This window comes from Aethalodelphis obliquidens, unplaced genomic scaffold (assembly GCF_003676395.1).
Source record: "Aethalodelphis obliquidens isolate GAN/ISIS:26980383/991018 unplaced genomic scaffold, ASM367639v1 scaffold57, whole genome shotgun sequence".
Lineage (NCBI taxonomy): Eukaryota > Metazoa > Chordata > Mammalia > Artiodactyla > Delphinidae > Aethalodelphis > Aethalodelphis obliquidens.
The window spans coordinates 1,437,052-1,460,006 of NW_020838001.1; the positions used below are offsets into that span (position 1 = coordinate 1,437,052).

At 59.1% G+C, this 22,955-nt stretch overlaps 3 protein-coding genes across 10 annotated transcripts in view; 1 reads left to right on the forward strand and 2 right to left on the reverse strand.

Annotated features, from left to right (window-relative positions):
• The window catches only part of LAMA5 (laminin subunit alpha 5), a 52,397-nt gene extending 47,138 nt beyond the window's left edge, over positions 1-5,259 (forward strand). For all 3 annotated transcript variants that reach the window (XM_027086806.1, XM_027086807.1, XM_027086808.1), the window contains 20 exons: positions 35-205; positions 305-441; positions 526-679; positions 843-976; positions 1,051-1,213; positions 1,286-1,408; positions 1,503-1,651; positions 1,746-1,878; positions 1,952-2,098; positions 2,203-2,333; positions 2,425-2,589; positions 2,676-2,805; positions 2,885-3,030; positions 3,111-3,303; positions 3,395-3,559; positions 3,667-3,829; positions 3,953-4,086; positions 4,160-4,253; positions 4,424-4,543; positions 4,705-5,259. In XM_027086806.1, the coding sequence (XP_026942607.1) occupies positions 35-205; positions 305-441; positions 526-679; positions 843-976; positions 1,051-1,213; positions 1,286-1,408; positions 1,503-1,651; positions 1,746-1,878; positions 1,952-2,098; positions 2,203-2,333; positions 2,425-2,589; positions 2,676-2,805; positions 2,885-3,030; positions 3,111-3,303; positions 3,395-3,559; positions 3,667-3,829; positions 3,953-4,086; positions 4,160-4,253; positions 4,424-4,543; positions 4,705-4,835 (2,883 nt within the window). In that variant the 3' untranslated portion in view covers positions 4,836-5,259. The remainder of the gene's footprint in view (positions 1-34; positions 206-304; positions 442-525; positions 680-842; positions 977-1,050; positions 1,214-1,285; positions 1,409-1,502; positions 1,652-1,745; positions 1,879-1,951; positions 2,099-2,202; positions 2,334-2,424; positions 2,590-2,675; positions 2,806-2,884; positions 3,031-3,110; positions 3,304-3,394; positions 3,560-3,666; positions 3,830-3,952; positions 4,087-4,159; positions 4,254-4,423; positions 4,544-4,704) is intronic.
• A 206-nt stretch (positions 5,260-5,465) lies between these two features.
• On the reverse strand, positions 5,466-11,488 carry ADRM1 (ADRM1 26S proteasome ubiquitin receptor). Of its 2 annotated transcripts, none has more exons than XM_027086821.1 (10): positions 11,359-11,488; positions 10,383-10,596; positions 9,566-9,682; positions 8,149-8,272; positions 7,525-7,611; positions 6,861-6,942; positions 6,405-6,637; positions 6,154-6,311; positions 5,904-6,006; positions 5,466-5,694 (listed from the first exon to the last, which is right to left on the reverse strand). In XM_027086821.1, the coding sequence occupies exons 2-10, from the start codon at positions 10,593-10,595 to the stop codon at positions 5,588-5,590; spliced, it is 1,224 nt and encodes a 407-aa protein (XP_026942622.1). In that variant the 5' UTR covers position 10,596; positions 11,359-11,488; the 3' UTR covers positions 5,466-5,587. The 2 variants fall into 2 exon arrangements, with proteins under 2 accessions (XP_026942622.1, XP_026942621.1); XM_027086820.1 differs by lacking the exon at positions 11,359-11,488 and adding an exon at positions 10,848-11,111.
• A 3,719-nt stretch (positions 11,489-15,207) lies between these two features.
• Positions 15,208-22,955, reverse strand: part of OSBPL2 (oxysterol binding protein like 2) — a 45,199-nt gene continuing 37,451 nt past the window's right edge. For 3 of the 5 annotated variants that reach the window (XM_027086812.1, XM_027086810.1, XM_027086814.1), the window contains 4 exons: positions 22,431-22,559; positions 20,856-20,979; positions 20,201-20,291; positions 18,667-19,964 (listed from right to left, as the gene is read on the reverse strand). In XM_027086812.1, the coding sequence (XP_026942613.1) occupies positions 19,862-19,964; positions 20,201-20,291; positions 20,856-20,979; positions 22,431-22,559 (447 nt within the window). In that variant the 3' untranslated portion in view covers positions 18,667-19,861. Of the gene's footprint in view, positions 18,309-18,666; positions 19,965-20,200; positions 20,292-20,855; positions 20,980-22,430; positions 22,560-22,955 lie in introns of those variants that run through there. The other 2 variants (XR_003428649.1, XM_027086813.1) reach the window with 2 other exon arrangements.

The window sequence follows — 22,955 nt, forward strand, 5'->3', positions numbered from 1 at the left end:
GGCAGACGCTGATGGGCTCTGTGCCCCCACTCAGGTCAAGGTGCCCATGAAGTTCAACGGTAGCTCAGGGGTGCAGCTGCGCACCCCTCGGGACCTCGCCAGCCTCGCCTCTTACACCGCCCTCAAGTTCTACCTGCAGAGCCCAGAGCCGCCGCCCGGCCAGGTCGCCGGGGACCAGTTTGTGCTGTACATGGGCAGCCGCCAGGTAGCGGGTGGGCTCGGTGGGCTGGGTGGAGCCGGGCGCCAGGCCGGAGCGGGTGGCCCACGCTGGGTCCCTGTCCCGCTGAGTCTCCTGCCACCACAGGCCACCGGCGACTACATGGGTGTGGCTCTGCGTGGCCAGAAGGTGCACTGGGTGTACCGCCTCGGGGCGGCAGGCCCCACGGCCCTCAGCATCGACGAGGACATCGGGGAAGAGTTCGCAGCCGTCAGCATTGACAGGTGGGAGGCCCGACCCTCACGGTGCTCCCCCCACCGCCAGCGTGACCGCGCGGCCACGCCTCCCTCTCTTACTTCTGCCCTCAGGACGCTCCAGTATGGCCATATGTCTGTCACAGTGGAGAATCAGATGGTCCAAGAAACCAAGGGTGATACGGTGGCCCCTGGGGACGAAGGGCTGCTCAGTGTGCAGCCGGATGACTTTGTCTTCTACGTGGGAGGCTACCCTGGCAACTTCACGGTGAGCCTGGTGCGGCCTGGGTGCGCGGCCACCCCGCCCTGCACCCCTGTCCCAGGAAGTCCTGCTCAGGGTCTGGCTTCGGTCCGTCGTGCTGTAGCCCGAGTTCCTCCCCTTGGGTCGGTCCTGGGCGGGGAGGCTCCCTGACCATGTGCTGTGCCCACAGCCTCCTGAACCCCTGCGCCTTCCCGGCTACCGGGGCTGCATCGAGCTGGACACGCTGAACGAAGAGGTGGTCAGTCTCTACAACTTCGAGAAGACCTTCCAGCTGGACACAGCCGTGGATAAGCCTTGTGCGCGGTACGTGCGGCCTGACCCCCACCTCACCGCGGCTCGGCCCGCCCTCGGCTGACCCTGCCCCCTCTGACCCGCAGCTCCAAGTCGACCGGGGACCCGTGGCTCACGGATGGTTCCTACCTGGACGGCTCCGGCTTCGCCCGCATTAGCGTGGAGAGCCAGCTAAGCAACACCAAACGCTTCGAGCAGGAGCTGCGGCTCGTGTCCTACAGCGGGATCCTCTTCTTCCTGCGGCACCAGGCACGTCCGCCGTCCCCACGGCCCGGCCCGCCAGCCCGCCCGGCCCACGCTGACCCTCCCCTCCCCACCCAGGACCAGTTCCTGTGCCTGGCTGTGCGGGAAGGCAGCCTCGTGTTCCTCTACGACTTCGGCGCAGGCCTGAAGGAGGCCGACCCGCTGCAGCGCCCGCCGCCTCTGACCACGACCAGCAAGGCGGTAGGGCTGGGCTCGGGGAGGGCCCGGCGTGGGGAGGGGCAGGGGGGTCGCAGCTCTCGCCCTGAAGGTGCCACCCTGTGCTGGCGCTTCCCAGATCCAGGTGTTCTTGCTGGGGGGCACCCGGAAGCGCGTGCTGGTGCGCGTGGAGAGGACCACGGTATTCAGCGTGGAGCAGGACAACACGCTGGAGCTGGCCGACGCCTACTACCTGGGGGGCGTGCCACCCAGCCAGCTGCCCCCGAGGTGAGCACTGGCCCTGGGGTGGGGCGGGCGTGGTGGGCAGGGCCTGGGAGAGGCCACCCCTGACGCTTGCTCATCCCGTGGGCCCTCCCCGCAGCCTGCGGCGGCTCTTCCCCTCCGGAGGCTCGGTGCGCGGCTGCATCAAGGGCATCAAAGCTCTGGGCAAGTACGTGGATCTCAAGAGGCTGAACACGACGGGCATCAGCTCCGGCTGCACCGCTGACCTGCTGGTGAGCCCCCTCCCTCCCCCAGTTGCGCGCCCTCTCCGGCCGCCACGGGCCCTTACGGTCACCCTGCCCGCAGGTGGGACGGGCCATGACTTTCCACGGCCACGGCTATCTGCGCCTGGCGCTCCCCAGCAATGCCGTGCCCCTCACGGGCAACGTCTACTCCGGCTTCGGCTTCCGCAGCAGCCAGGACAGCGCTCTGCTCTTCCACCGAGAGTCCCCGGTGCGTCCGCCCCACCACCTCTGGGGCAGCAGGGCGGGGCTGGTGGCCCAACGGAGGGAGTCTGGGCCCCCGGCCTGGCCCGCTGACCCAGCCACTGTCCCCAGACCGGGCCATGCGAGGTGTCCCTGCAGCAGGGCCACGTGACCCTCCGGCTTGCAAGGACCGAGGTGAAAACGCGACGAGGTTTTGCCGACGGAGCCCCCCATTATGTCACTTTCTACAGCAACGCCACGGGGTGAGTCCGGCTTACCTGGCCTCTCCAGGGAGGGGGCACAGTAGAGCCGGGGTCGGGGGCAGGGCGGGGGAAACACTGCTCTTCTCGCCAGGGTCCGACTCTATGTGGACGACCAGCTTCAGGAGATGAGGCCCCACCGGGGGCCGCCGCCCCAGCCCCAGCCTGAGGGGTCGAGTCAGCTCTTCCTGGGGGGCTTGCCCAAGTCTCACGCCCTCCATAACTTCACTGGCTGCATAAGCAACGTTTTCGTGCTGCGGTGAGCTGAGCGGGCCCCGGGAGGGCTGGTGACGACCCACCGGCCCGGCCCAGCACCGACCCGCACGTACCCCCTGCCCTCCGCAGGCTCCTGGGGCCGCAGCGCGTGTTTGACCTGCAGCAGAACCTGGAGAGTATCAACGTGAGCTCAGGCTGCGTCCCGGCCCCTCGCACCCAGGCGCCAGATCAGAGCCCGCGAGGACTGCGGGCCACGAAGGTGGGGACATGGGGCTGGGGTAGGCAGAAGGTGGCCTCCATGCATTCCTGCATTCCCTCATCCCCATCCGACCCCCCAGGCCTCCCGCCGCAGCCGGCAGCCCGCCCAGGACGCTTCCTGCTCGCCACCCTGGCCCCGCAGGGCCATACGAGATGCCTACCAGTTTGGGGGTCCCCTGTCCAGTCACCTGGAGTTTGCACACGTCCCGCCCCCCACCAGTGACTGGTAAGGCCAGGGCGGGCGGTGGGGAGAGGGGGCTGCCGGGGTAGGGGCAGCCTCGGCTGACGCCCCCACCTGGCTTCCAGGTCGCAGCTCTCCATGCTCATCCGCCCGCACGCCCCCCGAGGGCTCTTGCTCTTCGCTGCCCCCCTGACGGCCAGCAGCCCTTCCCTAGCCCTCTTCCTGAGCCACGGACGCTTTGTTGCTCAGACGGAAGGCCCTGGGCCCCAGCTCCGAGTCCAGAGCCGCCAGCGTTCACGGACTGGCCGGTGGCATACAGTGAGGGGCTGGGGAGAGGGGACGCAGGGGCGGGGCGGGGTGGGGCACTGGCCCTGCGGGCTCCCATCCTGACGTGCCTTCCCACTCCCAGGTGTCCGTGCGTTGGGAGAAGACTCGGATCCAGCTGGTGACGGACGGGGTCTGGGCCCAGAGCCGGGAGGGGCCGGGCCGGCGGCACCAGGGGGAGGAAGGCCCCCGGCCACACACTCTCTTTGTGGGGGGCCTCCCTGCTGGCGGCCACAGCCCACAGCTCCCGGTGAGAGCCGCCTCGCCCCAGCCTCCCACCCCTGCCCCGCTGGACGCTCTCCGCCCTCCTCGGCACCCCAGGCACCTGACCCAGCTCACCCCTTTGTGCCCATGCAGGTGGCCATCAGCCGCTCCGGGTTCAGTGGTTGTGTGAAGAGACTGAGGTTGGACGGGCAACTCCTGGGGGCTCCCACCCGGGTGGTGGGGGCCACACCCTGCTTCTCCGGTCCCCTGGAGAAGGGCCTGTTCTTTGCAGGCAGCGGGGGAGCCATCACTCTAGGTCTGTCCCCTGCTGGCGTCCCCCAGTCCCCTACGTGCCTGGGCTGGGGTGGGAGTGACGCCCAGAACAGGGCGGGGGGGCCTGGGGCCGAGGCCTTCCTCCTCTCACGGCCCCTCCCTGCAGACACCCTGGGGGCCACACTGCCTGACCTGGGCCTGGAGCTGGAGGTGCGGCCCCAGACAGCCACCGGCCTCGTCTTCCACTTGGGTCGGGGCCCAGCACCCCCCTACCTGGAGCTGCGGGTGCTGGGGAGGCAGGTAAGCGGGTTGGGCCGCAGCCTCAGGGCGAGATCTGGGTTGGTAGGGCCCTCCTGACCCAATGCCGCCCCAGGTCCTGCTGCGGGCAGATGACGGTTCAGGCGAGTTCTCCACACTGGTGACGCTCCCCGAGGCACTGTGTGATGGGCAGTGGCACCACCTAGCAGGTGAGCTGGGCCCTCCTGACCCCACCCCCACTGGGGGCAGCTGTAGACCCCTGGGGCGGGGGGCAGGCAGGGACTCAAAAGCCGGAGCAAAGGGGCAAAGGGCCCCGATCCTGTGGCTGGCTGGTGAGGGGCGCCCCAGCGCGGCCACAAGGAACACCTGTGCCCGGCAGTGACCAAAGGCGGGAACAGGCTCCGGCTGGAGGTGGACCTGCAGAGCAACCACACCCTGGGCCCCGTGCCGGCCGCCCTGGCTGACGCCCCAGTGCCGCTGTACCTCGGGGGCCTGCCTGGTGAGTGTGGCCTCGGCCTCGGGGGCAGGGGGAGGGAGGAAGGCTGTCCCTGGGGACCAGGCACTGGGATCACCCTGCTTTCCACCCCGGCGGGGAGACCGAAGCCTGGTGGGATGCCGGCCTCTGCTCCAACCCGTCTCCCTCCCCCCCGCCACCCCCAGAACCCTGGACGCAGCCTCCAACCTACCGCGGCTGCATGCGGAATCTGGTGGTGAACCAGGCCCTGGTCTCCTGGCCTCGTGCTGCGGGCGTGCAGGGGGCAGTGGGGGCCAGCGGCTGCCCAGCCACGTAGCACAGCTGCCCCTCTGGGACCCCAGCCACCAGCTCCAGCAGCCAGGAGAGGGTTTTCAGAGCCCCCAGGCCCAGAGCCCCGAGGCAGGCTGCCCCATCGGGCAGAGTCCTTCCCCACCCTGGAACCCCCAGCCCCTCCACACAACCTGCTGACAACACGCCCTCGGCCGATTTTTTAGATGGTTTGTGTATGTTTGTTCATGTAGACTGCAGATTCTCCAGGCGATGAGTCTCTTATTTCTGGGAATGGTTTAAGTTATGTCTGACTTTCTAAGGGAAAGGGTAAAACACTGCAAAATGGGGGTTTTATACTTTTTATCTTTCAGTTTAATTATGAAATTTCCCTTCCACCAATTTTTAATGGGAGCTCTGTAAGTCATTCATCCCTGCTTCTTGAAACAAAAATTAAAGTCACTTTTGTGTAACCGAGTGTCAACTTTAAATGGAGAAAAAGAAAAGCAGTCCAGCGGGTCTGGAGGTCCGAGGCGAGCAGAGCGCTCACGTGCGGAGCCCCTCCCCCAGCACGCCGGTCCCTCAGAGTCAGTCAGAAGCGGGACGTGGAGGGGCTTCTCCCGATGACAGGGGGACGGACGGGGCCGTCACGACCCACCCCCGGGCACGCAAACCAGAGTTGGCAGATAAAAGAGAAGACTTTTATTGATGAGCAAGTTGGGACAGAGGTGGGAGGGGCGCGCTCACACGCCCCCGCTGAGGCCGCACGGCCGGGCGGCCAGCCCTCTGACAGCAGGCGACTCAGTCCAAGCTCATGTCCTCCTCCTCGTCCTTCCTGTCCTGCCCGCCGCCCTCCTGCTGCTCGGGGCTGGCACTGCTCTGCATGGCTTTGGCAAATGCTTCCACATCTAAAACCAATTTAAAAGCACGAGGTGACCTTTCTAGGCCCTGGCTTGGCCCTGCTGACCAGGGGGCTGGGAGGTGAAAATCAGATGGCGGCCAGGGCCATGGGGACAAGCCAGCCCCGAGCTCCACAAACCAACCGGGGAGGCCTTTTCTTTCAAATGCAAGGAGAAAACCACCTCTGCCTCGACTGAGGCGAGGGACAAGTACTTACCGCCCTTGTTGGCGGCCTCCACGGCCTCTGCAGGCAGCCCGAACTGGCACATGAGGGGCCCCAGCTGCCCCGAGGCCAAGGCCGCGCTGAACATGCCCAGGGCCTGCAGGGAAGAGCCAGGCGCCTGAGTCCATGCAGAGAACTGGCGGAGCCACAGGGGCAGGGGTGCTCAGCACTGCGGGGGCTGTGCTGCAGTGGGCAGTGCCCCCCACTGCGAGCACACAGCGGGGCACCCGGGCCACGCGCCTACCTGCTGGAACTGGGGCGAGGTCAGCGTGTTCTGGATCTCCTCCGCGGTCTGCGGCAGCGACTCCCCAGACGGCAGGTAGGGCAGCAGGCGCTCCTGGACATCCGCGTTGGCAAGGATGGGGGCCATGATCTCGGGCGTCAGCACGCTGGCCAGGTCCACTGGGGCACAAGCAGGTGGCCATCAGTGGGCGGGCGGGCAGGGGGCAGCTGGCACCTTCACCCCCCAGCCTGGGGCCGACGAGCACGTGTTACCTTGCTGGCCGCCTCCTGGCCCGGCCGGCACGTTCATAGTGGCTAGAATGCTCTGAAGGTCGCTCAGCTGGATGGGCTGGGTCGGGCTGGCTGCCGTGCTGGCTCCATTGCCTGGACTGGGCGCGGGGCTCGGGCTGCTCACCGAGGCAGCTGCTGGAGCGGAGGGGGCTGGGGTGGTGCGCGTGGAAGGGGCGGTGGAGGACGGGGTGACCGCTGCCGACGGGCTCCGGGAGCTGGGAAGAGCGAGGCCAGCGCTGCAGCAGCTACGCACCCACCAAGGCGCCACAACGCGTCGGTCCTGCCCCAGTCCTTGTGCTGCCAGGGCCCCAGGAGAGCCTGAACCACGAAAAGGGACGGACCCTCCCCAGATACCTATTTTGTCCTTCGGCACCTCCTACATCTGGCCCCCGTGGAGGAGGGGACACGGCCACGCCAGATGTGCGGCGTGAGGCTCACCTGGGGGAAGAGCTGCTCGCTGGAGGCCCTCCACTCCCCAGTAGGCTGGCCAGGCCCGGCCCCGTCAGCGCCCCCAGGCCACCTACCAGGAGCAAGGAGACACAGCTCACACATCACGTCCTGCTGGAGGGCCCGCCCCCCCCCCCCCCGCCCAGGAGCAGAAAGGCCCCGCACTAAAGCCAGTGGCCGAGCAGGGGAAGGTGGGGACCACAGCCGGCCCGCGGGGGCCCAGGAGCAGCGACTCCTCAGGTGTGTCCTGGCAGCTGAATCTGCTAATCAGACCACTCCTCCGTCCCGTGACCCTACTAATGCACCTGGGTTCAAATCCCGTACAAGTAACCGGTGTTTCCAAAGTGTCCCAGAAACACGAGCCTGACAGGAGCTGGCAGCAGGCAGGCCAACCCAGGAGACCAGGGGCCCCGAGCACGCGTTCTCAGGCCCGGCACCTCAGCCAGCCATGCTCCCCCGAAGTATGGAACTGGGTCCTCCCTGGGGGCCCTGGAAGGCCTTGCCCACCCAGCTCCCAGGTCAAACCCTAAGGCAAAGCAGGCCCCTCCCCAGGGAGGCCAGGGCCCAGAACATGCACAGGTGCCGCTCAGAACCAATGAGAAGCGGCAAGGCGTCCAACTCCAAAGCAAGCTCGCGTGGGCCCGCGGCCCCTCACCCAGTCCTCCGAGGCCGGCGGGGCCGATGAGCTGCATGAGCTGGCTGTGGCTCATGTTCCCCAGCAGGCTCTGCAGGCCGCCCTCACCTGCAAGACAGGAGGCGCTCAGGCCCGGGCCTCCAGCTGTGCGCACGCCCGCTGCCACGGCCCAGGGCAGCCCCCACCTCGGCTGCCCCGAACTGTGTGGCGAGTGTCTCCCGACACGAGCCAGCGCAGTAGGGCTCGTACACCGCTTCACCACGTGGAGGTGGGAGCACCGAGGGGGAACTGCCGAGAGGAGCTTCTAACCTGGACGCCTCTACTTCCATTAAAAACCACCGGCCCGGGGCTTCCCTGGTGGGGCAGTGGTTGGGAGTCCGCCTGCCGATGCAGGGGACGCGGGTTTGTGCCCCGGTCCGGGAGGATCCCACATGCCGTGGAGCGGCTGGGCCCGTGAGCCATGGCCGCTGAGCCTGCGCGTCCGGAGCCTGTGCTCCGCAACGGGAGAGGCCACAGCAGTGAGAGGCCCGCGTACCATTAAAAAAAAAAAACAAAACCAAAAAGCCACCGGCCCGCACCCCCAGGGATCCACGTTGGCGGAAAGCTACTCTGACCTCACCGCACATCCGGGAAGGGGACCATTACCGCCCAGCGCAGACAGCTCGTGGCCTGCGCTTCCACTCGCCCCCAGAGCTCCAGGCATCGGCGGGTTGTTCAGATACTCGTTGACCTTCCGGCAGTGCTCCTCGTCCTGGTCCGTCTTGGGCTCCTGCGGGGAAGACACGGCAGCAGGCGCAGCTGAGCAGCCACCCATCAACAACCACCCTGACAAGGGACCTGAGACCTGGAGAGGTGCCACCTGTCCGCGGCCACAGCAAGGAGAGGCCCCGGCGGGGCGCACGGGGACAGCAGCCCGATGTGCCCGCTGGGGCTGTGCGAACACCCATTTCACAGGCGGGGAGGCTAAAGCACCAGGCGCGCTCAGCACAGGGCAACGCCCTGACCCTCCAGACGCGGTTGTTTCCGCGACGGTCTAAAACCGCAAATCCTTCAACACGTGTACTGCTGGGAAATAACCCTGCTACCGCACCACTGTCCACTGACCAGCCCGTGGCCCTCCAGGGTTAGCTGGGCACTGACTCTGAGCGCTTGGGTGTGGGCAGGGGGGCATCAGGCAGCGCCACCCTGTGGGCACCCCCAGAACTGTGAGACAAAGCACCCGAGAGTCACCGAGCGTGTGTGCAGTGGGCCTGCAGGGTCATGGGGTGGGGGCCAGGGGAGGCACACAAGACACAGCCCTAACCTCAGAGCAGAGGGGAGCAGAAAATGCAGTGGCTGGTGTGAGTCTGACAACTTTTCTTGGCGAAACTGTGGAGGAACAAGCTCTACACCAGCGACTGGCAAACCACGACCCCGTCTGTGTTTGCAAATAAAGTTTTACTGGAACATGGCTGCGCCCATCCATTTACTTCCCGTCCACGGCCACTGTCACACTACTTCAGCAGGTGCAACACAGACCATCCAGCCCACAGAGGAAAACCTTTCCTGCCCTGTTCTAGAAGGTGCTGGGGGGAGGGCAGCAGTACAACCTCTGTCAAAACTACAAACGCAGGTGCATACCCACTGCACGAGCAAGTCCACTGCCAGTGGGTACGAGGACGGCCCGGTGCCCTGCCACCCAGAGACCCACAGAGCACACCACGGGACAAGAGGCAGGACAAGGGACACCGCACAGGCTCACCCCTGCTTTTGGTCCAGGCTGCTCATGACCCTGGGTGGGGGGGCCCCTGGGAGACGAGCAAACCACAGGCAGAGACAGGACCCAGCCTGGAAATCACTCCTGTCGGTCAGCCAGGGAATTCCATCCTCGAAAGGGCACCCAAAGCCCAGCTACAAGTGTCTGGACTCTGGCGGAGCCTGTCCCCAATGCTCCCCCCCAACAAGGCGATACACTGGAATCCTCAGGTTCCACGGCAGCACGGTCAGCACTGGCTGGTCTGTGAAGGCGAGTTCGACCATCCGGTGAAGAAGCTTCTAGCCTAACTGTACGACACCTACACACCTGCATCCAGAAGAAGAGGCGTTTGGACCCCGCCTTGAACTTGAGCACGTAGACCCTCCCGCTGGGGCACTGCGGCACGCGCTTGAACTCGCAGTCGTCGGGGAAGATGATCAAGTCCTAGAGAGCAGCACACGAGCAGAGTCAGCTCCACGGAAACAGCACTGCCGAGCCCCAGGACCTCCAGGAAAACAGGCTGGACCCTGTGCCTAAGTGAGTGCGGGTGGGGGAGAGGACACGGGACACAGACGCCAACAAGTTGCCAAGCCCGTCACCACAGGGTCTCTGCAGGGCAGACAAACGAGGGTCTGAGGCACCGCACGAAGGTCATGAGGGCTGAACAGGGAAGGAGGGCTTCCGGCTCCTGAAGGATTTCTAACAGAGACGTTTTGGGAGCAACATTCCAAGATGAATTAAAAAGTCAACTCTGACCTGCTCTCGAACCTACGAAAAACGATTTAGTCTGAAGAACAAAGAACACTAAGTAAGATGACTGCTAGAGAAAGCTTTCTGGAGGGCTGTGATAAAGATCAAGATTTTTACATGGTTTCTCCAATTCTAAGCACCTAATCTTCAGTTTTAAACATACATACACAGATGGGAGAAATCTATATAATCATTGAGGCTAGGAAGCCCCACACGCAGAAGAAAACAGCTGATGAGGGCACTAAACTAATGGATCCACACATCCCACCAACACACGCCAAACTGGGAAACAGCTGCTCTGTGCCCCAAGCATGGTGCCCTCCTGTACAAACCACGCTGTCCTGACGACTGGACGGGAGTCCTTAGGATGAGGTTCAGCCTCCCAGACACTTACGTCTTCCACGTTCCCCGATGTCCTGTCTTTCCAGCAAAAGTGAATGAGGGAGTCATCCGTCTGCTGAATGTACACAAGCCCTTTCCGTTTATCTGGGGTGACAGTAGTTCCTTTCAATGACATTTTTCCGGCCCGAAACTCCACCAAATACTTGTTGGAGGACCCACGGGAGCCTGGCACCAGGCTTGGAAACAGAGCGCCTGAAGTCGTCATCCTGAAAGAGGGACCAGCATGCAGAGCCGGTCACTACCGTAGCACCTCCAGATGCGACGCGGGAACGGGAACGGGCAGAGGGAAAGGGCCTCTCTCTGAAGCCCAGGCTGTCCCCTGCTGGGGGCAAGGGGACAGGCCTCAGCCGCCCCACAGCTGCTGCCGAACTCCTCCTGGGGTGGACCGACCCCACGGTACCTGAGCCCGTGGAGCCAGGTCCCCAGCTTCTCGTGGTTCTCAAACAACGAAATTTACCTCTGCATCTAGACCCCATCACAGCGGGAGACCCTCGCCAACACCACCTTCCGTACTTTTTAAATAAACTGTCCTTTAACCTGCGGCTCCGAAAGATTTAAAACCTCGATCTGGGCAGGCACACCGCTAACCACACTGAATGGGAGACCACACTTGGGCCTAAACCTAGTTTCCATCGGACACACCGCCAGTGAACTGCAGCGCGGCCGGCTCGCTCCCTTCGGAGACAAAACACGAGCACCTGGGGAAACGCAGGCCCGCGGCCGGCCGACCCGCTCCCACCCGCAGGCCCCACCGCCCGACGCCCTCGGCTACGGCCGCGGCAGGCCCGGGGCGGCGGCCGAGCTGCCCGAGAGGCAGGCCCCGAGAACCCCGGCCCGCGCTCGGCCCCCGACCCGGCCCCCAGCCTCTCCAGCCCCCGCCGACCCGGCGCCCGCCCGGGGGCCGCCGAAGGCGCAGGCCCCGCCCCTGGCCGCCTCCGTAACCGTCCCCGCCCCCGACGACCCCGCACCTGGGCCGCGCCGAGACTCGGCAGAGAGGCGCCGTCAGGGCTCGCTCTTCCTCCTCGGTGCCTGCCGGGCCCCGCCGGAAGCCCTCGCTTGCCCCGCCCTGCCTACCGCTCTCGCCGCCGATTGGGCCCCGTCAGGTGAGGGACGGGCGCTGGCCCGCTGACGATTGGTGAGGGCGGCCGCCCATTGCGCCGCCAGACCCGCCCCCGTGCCGGCGGCTCTCTTCCGGCGGAAGCGCGGGCCGGCAGCGTGCGGGCCAGAGCGGCCTCTATTGTTGCTGTGTCATAGGGGCGCGGCGGCGGCCCCTGGCGGCGGCGCCGGGAACGGCGAGTAGGGCGCGGGCCGAGCGGTGGGCATTGGACCCGGGACCCCCGGACCGCGGGGCTGGCCGAGCGGGGGCACCTGCGGGGAGCGGGGCGGGGTCTCTCAGGTTCGCGTCCCGGGGGGAAGGTGACCGACTGCAGCCCCGGACGCTGGCGCGTGGGCCCAGCGCCCTCCGGACGAGCGGTGGTCTCGTGGGGGCGCGTGCGGCGCACAACGCGGGGTTTAGGCAGTGGTCCGGCCCCGCGCCCCCCGACCCCCCCCCGTAACTGCCCCCCCCCCCCCCCCGGGCCCTGGGGATCCCCCCGCCCCCCAATAACGGTGAGGACATAGCTTCCCCCCTGTCGTCCCCTGGGCCCTGGGGGGTCCCCCAGCCCTCCCCCACAGTAGTGATGACATTACTGCCCTCCATCCTCCCCAGACCCACCTATAACAGCAGCGTCGCGGCTGCCCGCTCATTCCCTGTGCGATGTGTGCAGTCAGAACAGTGAAGGCAGCTGCCCTCCACAAACCTGGACTAGATAAATGTAAGGCACTGCCTTCCCACTGCTTTTGTTTTCCCCATCATTTACACCTCTGTACATTTCTGCAGAGCAGCACACACACACCGGGAGCAATGTGCCCTCCCAGCCCCACACTGACAGTAACATGTGACTCCCTGCTCCAGGCGTGCTTGATGTACTATCAATGTGTGTGTGCGTAAAATTTGTTTTTAAGCTTTTTATGAAAGGTATAAAAGTGAAAAGTATTCTTTTATGCAACATTGTTTTTTTATTCATGTTGACACATGTAGCTCTAACCCATCTATTTTAACTCCTGTATAATATTCTTATGGATGGAATACCACAAGTTCTGTATCCATTCTTTTGTGATCTAAAGATTCACTAATTTTGTTTTGTTACAGAAAATCGAGCTGTTTTTCATTTAAAAATATTATTTGTGTTAGTAAGAAAATGCGTTTGTTATTTTTAAATTAGTTAATATTTATTTTAAAATGTATAATGTGGTAAATATCCATACATAAAACTCACATAACACAAAAGCTCTGTGGGGTTCTTGATCACTTTTGAGAAACTAGAGGATTCCAGAGACCAAAGCGGTGGGAACGGCGAACGTGAAGCAATTCTGTGACCTGTGACCACGGTCACCACCCCCGCAGCAATACCGTCCTGGGCCTTGGGAAACCAGGCAAGAAAACAGTAAGAAAACCAATCTGGCTTCCCTGAGAAGGGGCCAGCAGGCAGGTGTTACTTGTCCAAAGTCTTGAAAAGTTAAAAAGCTTCCCCCAGAGGCCACAGGGAAGCCAACCTTCCAGAACCTGGAGATGGTGCTTCCCATCTGCAGTGACCTCAGAGGGGCCCCAAATGCACCTTTCCTCTCCCCGAGCCAAGGAAGCCTGTGCCCTGGGAGGGCTCAAAAACAAAGCTTTATACACTTTCACTCGTTTCCATGAAAAATCTACAGTAAGGAAACAAGCTACAGGTAGACGGGCATCGTGGAGGCCAGTCAGAGCGCCCACCCCAGCGTGGGCTCTGTGAACCCAGCCCGTCTCCCTGAGCCTCAGTGCCTCCCTCAGGTGAAAGGCAGGGGGTGCAGCGACTGTGGGCACAGGGGTGGCAACAAGGAAGCTGGCAAGGACGCGCCCAAACATCTCATAAGGAGGTGTACAGGTGACCTGACATGCAGGAAAGGGTGGTGGACGGCATTATTCATAAGGAAAACGCAAATTAAAACACACCTATTAGAATGGCTAAAAAAAAAAGAAAATTGACAATACTAAGTGCTGTGGAGTCTTTGGTGTTGGAAATACAAAATGGCACACGGCCACTTGAGAAAACAGTTTGGCAGGTGCTTTTGTTGTTTTCTTTTTCTTTGTTTAACAATAGATTTTCTTTTTTAGAGCAATTTTAGGTTCACACCAAAACTGAGCAGAAAGTATAGCGTTCCCACACAACCCCACAGGCTTCCTCACCATCCACATCCCTGCCATCCGCATCCCCACCAGAGCGGTGTGTTTGCTACAATCCATGCTCCTACGTGGACACATCATGTCCCCAAGGGTCCAGAGTTTACATCAGGGTTCATGCTTTGTCTTGAATCCACGGGTCAGACAAATGCTTAGTGACATGTGTCCATTATAGCATCATACAGAGCATCTTCCCTACCCTGAAAATCCTCTGTGCTTTGCCTTGTCCTTCCCTCCCTCTTCCGTAACCCCTGGCGACCACTGGTTTTTTTTTTCCAATTTGTTTTTATTGTGGTAAAATAACACGTAACAGAAAATTTACCATCCTAATCATCTTTAAATGTACAGTTCAGTGGTAGTAAACACATTCATAATGCTGTGAAGCCTTCACCACCATCCATCTTCAGACTTTTCATTTTGTAAAACTGAAACTGTCTGCATTAACACTGACTCCCCACCCGCTCTGTCCCCGACCCCAGCACCATTCTACCTTCTGTCCCTATGAGTCTGACTACCCTCAGTACCTCCTATATATGAAATTGGGCAGTACTTGTCTTTCTGTGACTAGCTTTTTCCACTTAGCATAATATCCTCGAGTTTTATCTGTGCTGTAGCACATGTCAGAATTTCCTTCCTTTTAAAGGCTGAATAATCTTCCGCTGTATGTACGTCTACCCCCCATTTTGCTTATCCATTCATCAGTGCGTGGATGCCTGGGTTGTTTCCACGATTCAGCTATTGTGAATAATGCTGCTATGAACATGACTGAACCAATATTGCTTCAAGGCCCTACTTTCAATTTTTGGGGGCAAATACTCAGAAATGGAATTGCTGGATCATATGGTAATTCTATTATTAATTTTTTGAGGAACCGCCATACTGTTTGCCACAGTGGCTGTATCATTTTATTCCTACCAACAGTGCACAAGGGTTCCTGTTTCTCTACATCCTTGCCCAAACTTCTTGTTTTCTGGATTTTTTGGGTTTTGTTTTTTTTTTTTTTTTAATACTAGCCATCCTAATGGGTATGAGGTGGTATCTCGTTGTAGCTTTTTTTTTTTTTTTTTTGCGGTATGCACGCCTCTCACTGTTGTGGCCTCTCCCGTTGCGGAGCACAGGCTCCGGACACGCAGGCTCAGCGGCCACGGCTCACGGGCCCAGTCACTCCGCGGCATGTGGGACCTTCCCGGACCGGGGCACGAACCCGTGTCGCCTGCATCGGCAGGTGGACTCTCAACCACTGCACCGCCAGGGAAGCCCTCGTTGTAGCTTTTTCATTTCTCTGATGATTAATGATGCTGAGCGTGTTTTCACATGCTTATTGGCCATTGGTGCATCTCCTTCGGAAAAATGTTTATTCAAGTCCTTTGCCTATTTTTGAATCAGGTTTTTTTTTTTGTTATTGAGTTTTAGGAGTTCTCTATATATTCTAGATATTAATCTGCTATCAGATGTTTGATTTGCAAATATTTTCTCCCATTGCCTTTTTACTCTGATGCTAGTGTCTGATGCACAAAATGTGTTTAAATTTTCATAAAGTCCAACTTGTCTGGGTTTTTTTTTCTTGTTGCCTGTGCCTTTGGTGTTATATCCAAGAAATAATTCCCAAGTCCAAAGTTGTGAACTCTGTGCTCTATATTTTCTTCTGAGAGTTTTGTTGTTTAGCTCTCTGATCCCTTCTGAGTTGATTTTTGTATATGGTGTGAGGGCAGGATCAATTCTGTTCTTTGGCATGTAAATATCCAGTTTTCCCAACACCATTCGTTGAAAAGACAGTCCTTTCCCACTTGAACCTTGCCATTAAACTATATATGTTGATTGCGTTGATGGTTACAAGATGGTATGAATCTGTCAACTGCACACAAGGGTGAGTTTCACTGTATGTCAAGGTTTGAATTCCATGTCCTCTACTTACCTGCTCTGAAACCTCAGGCAAGCCCACCTTCCTGCGCCTCCCCTTCCTCCTCGATGGGTCAGACTGGATGGTAATTGTGGAGATTAAGCACCCAGGACACCAGGCCCCGGCTCTGGCAGGGCTGATGCTCTGTGGTCCCCACAGTCAGACACCATGGCCATGGTGGAGCCCCACATCTATGCACCTGGGCATTCCCAGGACATTAAAGTCGTGTGGACAGTCTGTCCCTCTGCCAGGAGCCACCATGGCTACTGGGATCACCACCTCCTCTCAGCTCACCCTCCTGGGAAGCGCACAGCTGCTGGGCACCTAGGGCAGCAGGTCGGGCACAGGGACCTCTGAGTCAAGCAAACACTGTGTTCTGGGCATTCCGTTGCTTCCAGCAACAGGCTCCAACCCCCAGGAGGGAAGAGAGTCCATCAGAGCTCCTCGCTGCCCAGAGAACCCAGACCCCTTCATCCACCTCATGTGCCCCTGAGCCCCCTCTTCGCTGTAACAAGCAGTTTTCTGAAACAATCCGTTAACTGGGCCACCCTAAAGAACACACAGGCCAAACGTCTGACGCCTGGTCTCAAGGACACATCCACAGCTGCTTTGCAGTCCTCGCCAGAGAGGCCAGAGCAGCAGACAGTGAAAAATTGTTCAGTGCAAAACAAATGTCAACTACCACCCATTCGCAAAGAATCTCTATTCAGGGCTAGGGTTTAACATTTATCTCCACAGATCCGTCCAGGCCTCCCCAAAAATCTGAGAATGGTTGATTCTGTTTATATAGAAGAATATTGACAGTTATTACGTATTATAAAATTATAACAATAAATCCGTTTCACTACGTGTTTTCTCGCCTGACGTTCTCGTGCTGCACGGATAGGACGAACAGTGTTCGTGGGACAATGGAGGAAGGCCCCTGTCTGTGCGCTGTCACCCTCTGCAGAGACCAAGTAGCCCTTCACCAGACATTTGGCCCAGGGTGGCTGGTTCACAAAGACGGAATGGAGCAGTGCATCCAGTTGAGGGCTGACAGTCCAGGAAACTTGTACCGAGAAATACCAAAATGGCATTTTCACTTTGCGAAGAAACCGACACTGAGAACGTACAAGATAGGCCCAAAGCTGACGTGCACTGAGGGAAACACCACTTGACGTCCTGCAGGTCTGGCGACAGGCCCTTTCGTCAGGGGACCCCAATCTTCGCACCCACTTTGGACATAGGAAGATCCTTTGGAAGATGAAGCCAGGACCAGTAGGAACTGTCTATTGACTGAACTCTCCTGCAGGGCCGATTACTCCACACAGGACGCGAGGCTTCACGGAGCAGTGCCCTCGCCTTCTAGCACGCAAGGGTAGACAGGAGGAGGGCTATTCTCGCTTCCGATTTTTGGAAGCTTATTAGCATTTTAAACGATGTCTTCATTTCATTGTTCTTGGTGGATACGTGAGACTTGCCAGACCTGTAGATCCCCGGCTCCGCGGGCAGCACCTTTTCCCGGGAGCAGGTGTCCTGAGAGGAAGCTTCTTGCTGGGGCGACCCGGAGGGCTGGCTGGCTCGCGGGAGATGCCCGGCCCTTCTCTCGTCCTGTTCTGATTTCCTGGCCTCAGGTCCTGACGAGGACCCAGCAAGCAGATGGCAACGCCTCCAGCTGGACAGCTCCACGCTCATTGGCACAAGTGGCCGGCAGCATCGGCCCGGGCGCCCGGAGGCCATCGGCGCTGTACTGGGTTCTCCCCGTGTTTCGGGAAGATCCTTCCACGAGCCCAAGCATCGTCCTTGGAGACAGACTATGAAATGTTGACTGTGGCCAAGAAAACCATCGGGGCTGCTCCTCAGGGGCCCTGCCTGGGGCCACTGCCGGCTTCCGTTTCCCTGTGGAGGCTGAGAGGTCCGCCTGGCACCCTCGTTTCACCCCTTCCAGAGCCACCATGCTATACCCCGGAGGGTCCTGGCTTTCGCGGCAGCCCAGAGTGGCCAAACGCGGTGATGCCCGTGAGGGCCGGGGCCCGCTTCTCCGATGCCTTCTCACGACCGGGGCCCGCAGCCGGCCAGCCAGTGCTGGGGATGCCCTGACCCTTGACCCCGCCAGGGAGAGCAGTACCACTCCTGGCACGGACCTGTGTGGCACAGAGACCCAGGCACGACCATTGGTCGCCAACAGCAGGTGGCCTGTTAAATCTAGCCAGCACCGGCGTGCACGTAACGTTTCTCTCTTCCATGAAACATGCTCTGAGACGTCTGTGCGGCTAACTCTCCAGTGGCTCTCAGTAAACGTGCACTGAATCGATGGACATGTGACTGGATCCTACCTTCAAGGGGGAGCAAAATCAAAATGTGAAGTTCTTCGGGTAAAGTGTGCTCTACTTTTCATCCCACAAGGACATCCTGAGTTACAAGACTGCTCTAAAAAGCACCCGGGCCCTATCTCAAAGCCACAGTCACAAACTGGGGGCCAACGACAAGGCCACCACTTTCCACACGGGCCACACACATCGGTCGTGGGAGGTCATCCTTTAAAAAGCAAATTCCACTGAAAAACTCTTTATTAGAGAGAAACACCCAGCATCCCAGTGTGTCACGGCAGCCAAGGTGAGGGGGCAGCTTTGGTCGGTGTCAGCATCTGTGGACACAGTGGTTAAAGGGTCACGACGGCCATGCTTTGAGGTCATCGGCCGTCCTGCCCTTTGTCCTTTGACTCTTGAATCGGGTGCGAAGGAAGCAGCTACTGGGGCCACGTGGAATCTGACCTCAGGGAGGACCTAGAGATGCAAACCTTATGGTAAATTATTGGAGGTGGTGACAAATGGGTTAGTCCACGGAGGTTGTCAAACTGCCCTAAACACTGTTGTTCTAAATGCGTCCTGGGTCCCCCCCACGCTCCCTGGGCAAGGAGGCCACCGCCGCCACCTCCCGACCAGAGGCACAGGACTCCCCACATCCTAACGACCGGGTGTGTCACAATCTCCTCTCTGCATAACGTCAAGATCACATCCTCGGGGGCTTCCGTGTGTCGCCGGCGGCCCAGCTCGCGTCCCATTGAGCAAGTGCGCTGGGATTCGACCCCGATACCGCGCCTCGGGTTTCCGAAGCTACAGAACCAAGCCTTCAGAGCAACGATTTGCTTTTAAAAGTGTTTTAATTACAAACGTGATTTTGAAGCTGGGACACAAAATGCCGACACCCTCTCACTGAGAACCCACCACTGCATACAGGTGCGTGCGTGTGCGCGTGCGCATGCAGGTGTGCGTCTGTGCACACCGCAGATTGTCTTCAATTCAAAGAGCTCTGCGACGACCGGTGGCGTTGGCTTCTCTACAGAAAGTAAACAGTCACTGGTGCAGATGTGTGCAGAGATGGACACACACGGTAATGACACCACTGGAAGCAGACTGCTAGGACCCCCCGCCTCGGTGCCCCCAGAGGCGGGTCCCTCGTATTTCACACATGCAGGACAGGAGCACAGGTGCTGCAGGGACAGGCCAACTGTCGTGAGAGACTCACTCTGTGACGTGGGTGTGGCCTGCAATGACAGGGGAGCCCTGGGGGCCAGAGGCGGGCTCCCAAACCTGTAGGGGTTGGGAGCTGTCTGGGGACTTTTTGTCAAGGTTTCTGGCCACCCTCGGTTGTCATGGTAATGCTTCATTTTGGACAGTGTACACGTGACGTTAATGCCTATCGTGCTCTTCAGCAAAATATTATTCAAGTAGTTTGAACTTAAATATCAAAAGTAATCTTTACATTATTGAAGACTGGTCAAAAATACAGACTCTGACAACTTTTCATTTCATTCAATCAGATGCTTTGAAAATCTTCACTTTTGCGTTACTGTATCTAGAAAGCAATTCCTGGCCGTTATAAAGCTCTTGGTGGGACTTTTTTCCAGATCCATCTTTTCCTGTTACTGGTTCAAATTTAAAATACTTTCAGAAACACTCTGCCACCGCGTTATAAGGAGGAATGTGGACCCCGTCCTGGTACTTCCTTTATTTACAACTTTTGTAATTAAGAGGGTGCTGTAAGCTACACCAGCCCCAGCTCTGGTTCAGTCACATAAAAGGGAACTGTAAAGAATTTTCCTTTTCAAACCTTAATGGAAACATGATGATCCCAAGTGAAGCTTTATGAAGAGACTGCAACAGTAGGAAAACGTTTGGCAATCCAAAGTTGGTTAGAATTAAATCCTCAACCAGGACGGAGCCACCTCCACGCACAGCCGTTAGAAAGCCGGCTTCTGCTGTGACCGGAGCTCAGAGCAGCCACTTGGTGGAGTCTAGCCTCTCGGGTCTCCGGGGCCGGGGGCCGGTCCGGTCTCTCAGTAGATGTCTGGGCAGCCTGAGAAATCCCTCTCAAAGTAGCCCCCCACGTACAGCCAGTCGGGGGTCCCAGTGTACGGGTTACTGCCTCGGTGAAACCACCTGCGACACAGAGCAGGCGGTCAGGAGGCCAGTAGACAAGACACGGTCGTTGGTCTTTTCTTCCCCCTGGGATCACGGCCCCTCTCATCAGGCACCATCACATCACACATCAGTTTACACGCAGCCCAGAGCTGCCAGCCACCATCTTATGGGACACAGGGGAGCTTCTGCTGAGCCCCGGTGGGTGTGCGGCCCCCTCCCCGCTTCCTCGCCCTCGAGGCCACCAGGCGTCTCACCTCGTCTGCCACTCGGCCTCCTCCCTGGCCCGCTCCCTCCGGGCCTCCCGCTGCTTCTCCTCCAGCCGTTCCTTCTCCTGGCTCGCCAGATCTGGGTGCAAGCACAGGGGACTGGGTCAGGGCTCAGGGTGACAGGCAGAGCTGAGGGCTGAGAGAGCAGATGCCGGGGCACCCCTCACACCCGACCCCAGATGAAAAGTCACACGTGGGTTAGCAAACCACAGACAGTAAAGGCCGTCAGCGGGAAACCAAACCCAGGCACGAGTGCACAGGCGCACGGCCAGGTCCGGACGCCAGAGCAGACCCCAGTGCGGCCCAGCCTGGCAGGCAGAGGGGCCTCGGGCCTGGGCGGGCATGTGGCGGGGGGCCCTCCAGCCAAGCGACTTTTAAATAACAATGTGTGCAGCTTCTGAAATGTAATCTTACTGTCTGTTGAACCTAATAAGAAAACAGGGTACTTGCATTTTGCACGGATTCTTTTTCATTTAATTTTCCTAGTAATTCAATCTTATTTTATTTAGAGAAGAACTGGGCTGCAGCAAACTAGAAATTTTTTAACTCTTTCCCCACAGACGGTTTGAGAAGCACGATCTACAAGACGTGAAGTGTGACGCGTTCCCTTCCAGCGCCCGCCCACTCAGCCAGGGCCACGCACCCATGTTGCCGTTCTCCATGCCTCGGATGTCAGGGCGCAGCCGGCAGTCGGTGGGGGCCAGGATCTTCTCCATGCCCGTCTCCAGTTCATTGAGGCTAACCGTGAAGCTCGTGAAATTATACATCTGGAGGAGCAGGCACAGAAATCATTACTATAAATGGCACTCTTCTCTGTGCACTCTTCACAGTCGGAGGCCACCGACACTCTAAACCCCTTCAGAGCGGCCAAGTGTCACCGGCTCCCTGGAGACACTGCTGTCAAGGTCACCGGGGCCGGGGCTCCTTCCCTGCCCTGACACGCACTCGCCTGGGGCCCCTCCCCTCCGCCCCCACGCGGGGCACCCAGGCCCTCACCCTGACGTCCCACCCGCACATCTGCTTTCTCACATCCTGGGGGCCGGACGGGAGTCTCCGGCTCAGCTCCTCCGGGGGGGGGCTGCTGCGCCCACGGCTCCCCAGCCTCTGCCTCCCGACAGCCCGGACCTGGGGACCCGCCTCCCACCTGGCCTCCCTCCCGCTCTGGCCCCTGAAGTCTATCTCCACAAGTGGCCAGAGGGGCCCACCTGGTCCCCTCGCTGCCCAAACAACCCCACATCACTCACAGGAGCAGTGGGGCTCGGGCCCAGCCGCTCCCCTGCCGGAAAGCAGCTGGATGGCCACGCCCCCCCCCCCCCCCCCCCCCCCAGGTCCTGCTCCAGGTCGCCAGGGCCCAGGAGGCCCGCCCCCAGCCCATCAGGCCGGTGGCTCTGCTGTGTGGGCGGGGTCCTCTCCTGCCCTGTCCTTGGGCTCTGCTCCCGGTGACCTGGGCCCACCCGCACCGACTCAGTAGATGCTCACTGAACCAAAGGGATGAGTGTTATTTTTAAACATGAGCTTTTTTTGCTATTACTTTATACTAGCTTGTACTCCACTAAAATTGTAACAGTGGCTGTGCTGAGGTAACGTACTGACTAGCTTGCCCTCCGCTAAAATTGTAACAGTGGCTGTGCGGAGGTAACGCACTGACTGACGAATGTTCTGTTGTTTCCTTTACTTTGCACCTGCTGTGCTTTGCTTACAGGATGTGGCAATACAATAAAAAATCTTAGAGCATGTTGTGTATGTATTTTATATATAACTAACATATAACTGATAATATATTAAAATAAAATATAATTTATTACATGTGTTATAGTTATAATTATTTTTACATAGTATACATTACTGTAAATATAATAAATTTATTATATTTATTATAATTAAATTATATTTAATTATAATTGTACTTATAATTTTGCATTACATTTAATAAATTCATTATATGTAATGCAAATCATAAGCGCAATTTTCAAAAACAAACATCAAAATGCATTTAAGCACCTAAACTGACGAGTCAGAAAAATAATCTCTCGAAACGGGTTTGGAAACCCTTCTGGTAAGACGCAGCCGGTATAGGCTCTGAGGGCTTGCAGTGTAACCCGGGTACTGTGATGTGTGCACAGAGTGCTGATGTGTCGGGGTCAGGGCTTGGAGGGCAGGGAGTCCCTCGGGTGACGGTGGACGGCTGGGGGGCCTGGCTGGGGCGGGGGGCGCGGACCTGGGCAGAGTTGGGGGGCCGGGTGTTGACCCTCCAGAGTAGCTTGCTGCCCGGAATGACCTGCACCGTCTCCTGAGCCTCCGGCACGGCGTCCACCGCATCACCGTCGGCCTTCTCGGGGCAGTCGTCCTGAAAGACACAGCATCTCGGTGCTCCCAGAGCCCCTCCAGCCCCGCCCAGAGCCCCCGAGACAGCAGCCAGGCACCGCCCTCCTTGTGGGGGGTGCCCGCACAGCCTTCTGGGTGTGACTGGACGGGGCAACACCTCCTAAGGAAGCTGAGGATGCCTCTCCCAGAGGGTTATTCCCCCACGAGCTGCGCTTCTGCTCAGTTGAGACGGGGTTCGCACTTGGTGATTTCAGAGTGTTTTAGCGTTTCTAGACTGGGGATCACGTCTCAATAAAAAGGTGCAACTGCTACTTCTTTTTCAAAATCAACGGGACGAACGGGAAGAGCAGGGTGGTTATTCAGGCAGCTGTGAAGCGAGACACTTAAACCGCGAGAAGCACAACCTTGGAGGCCTCGC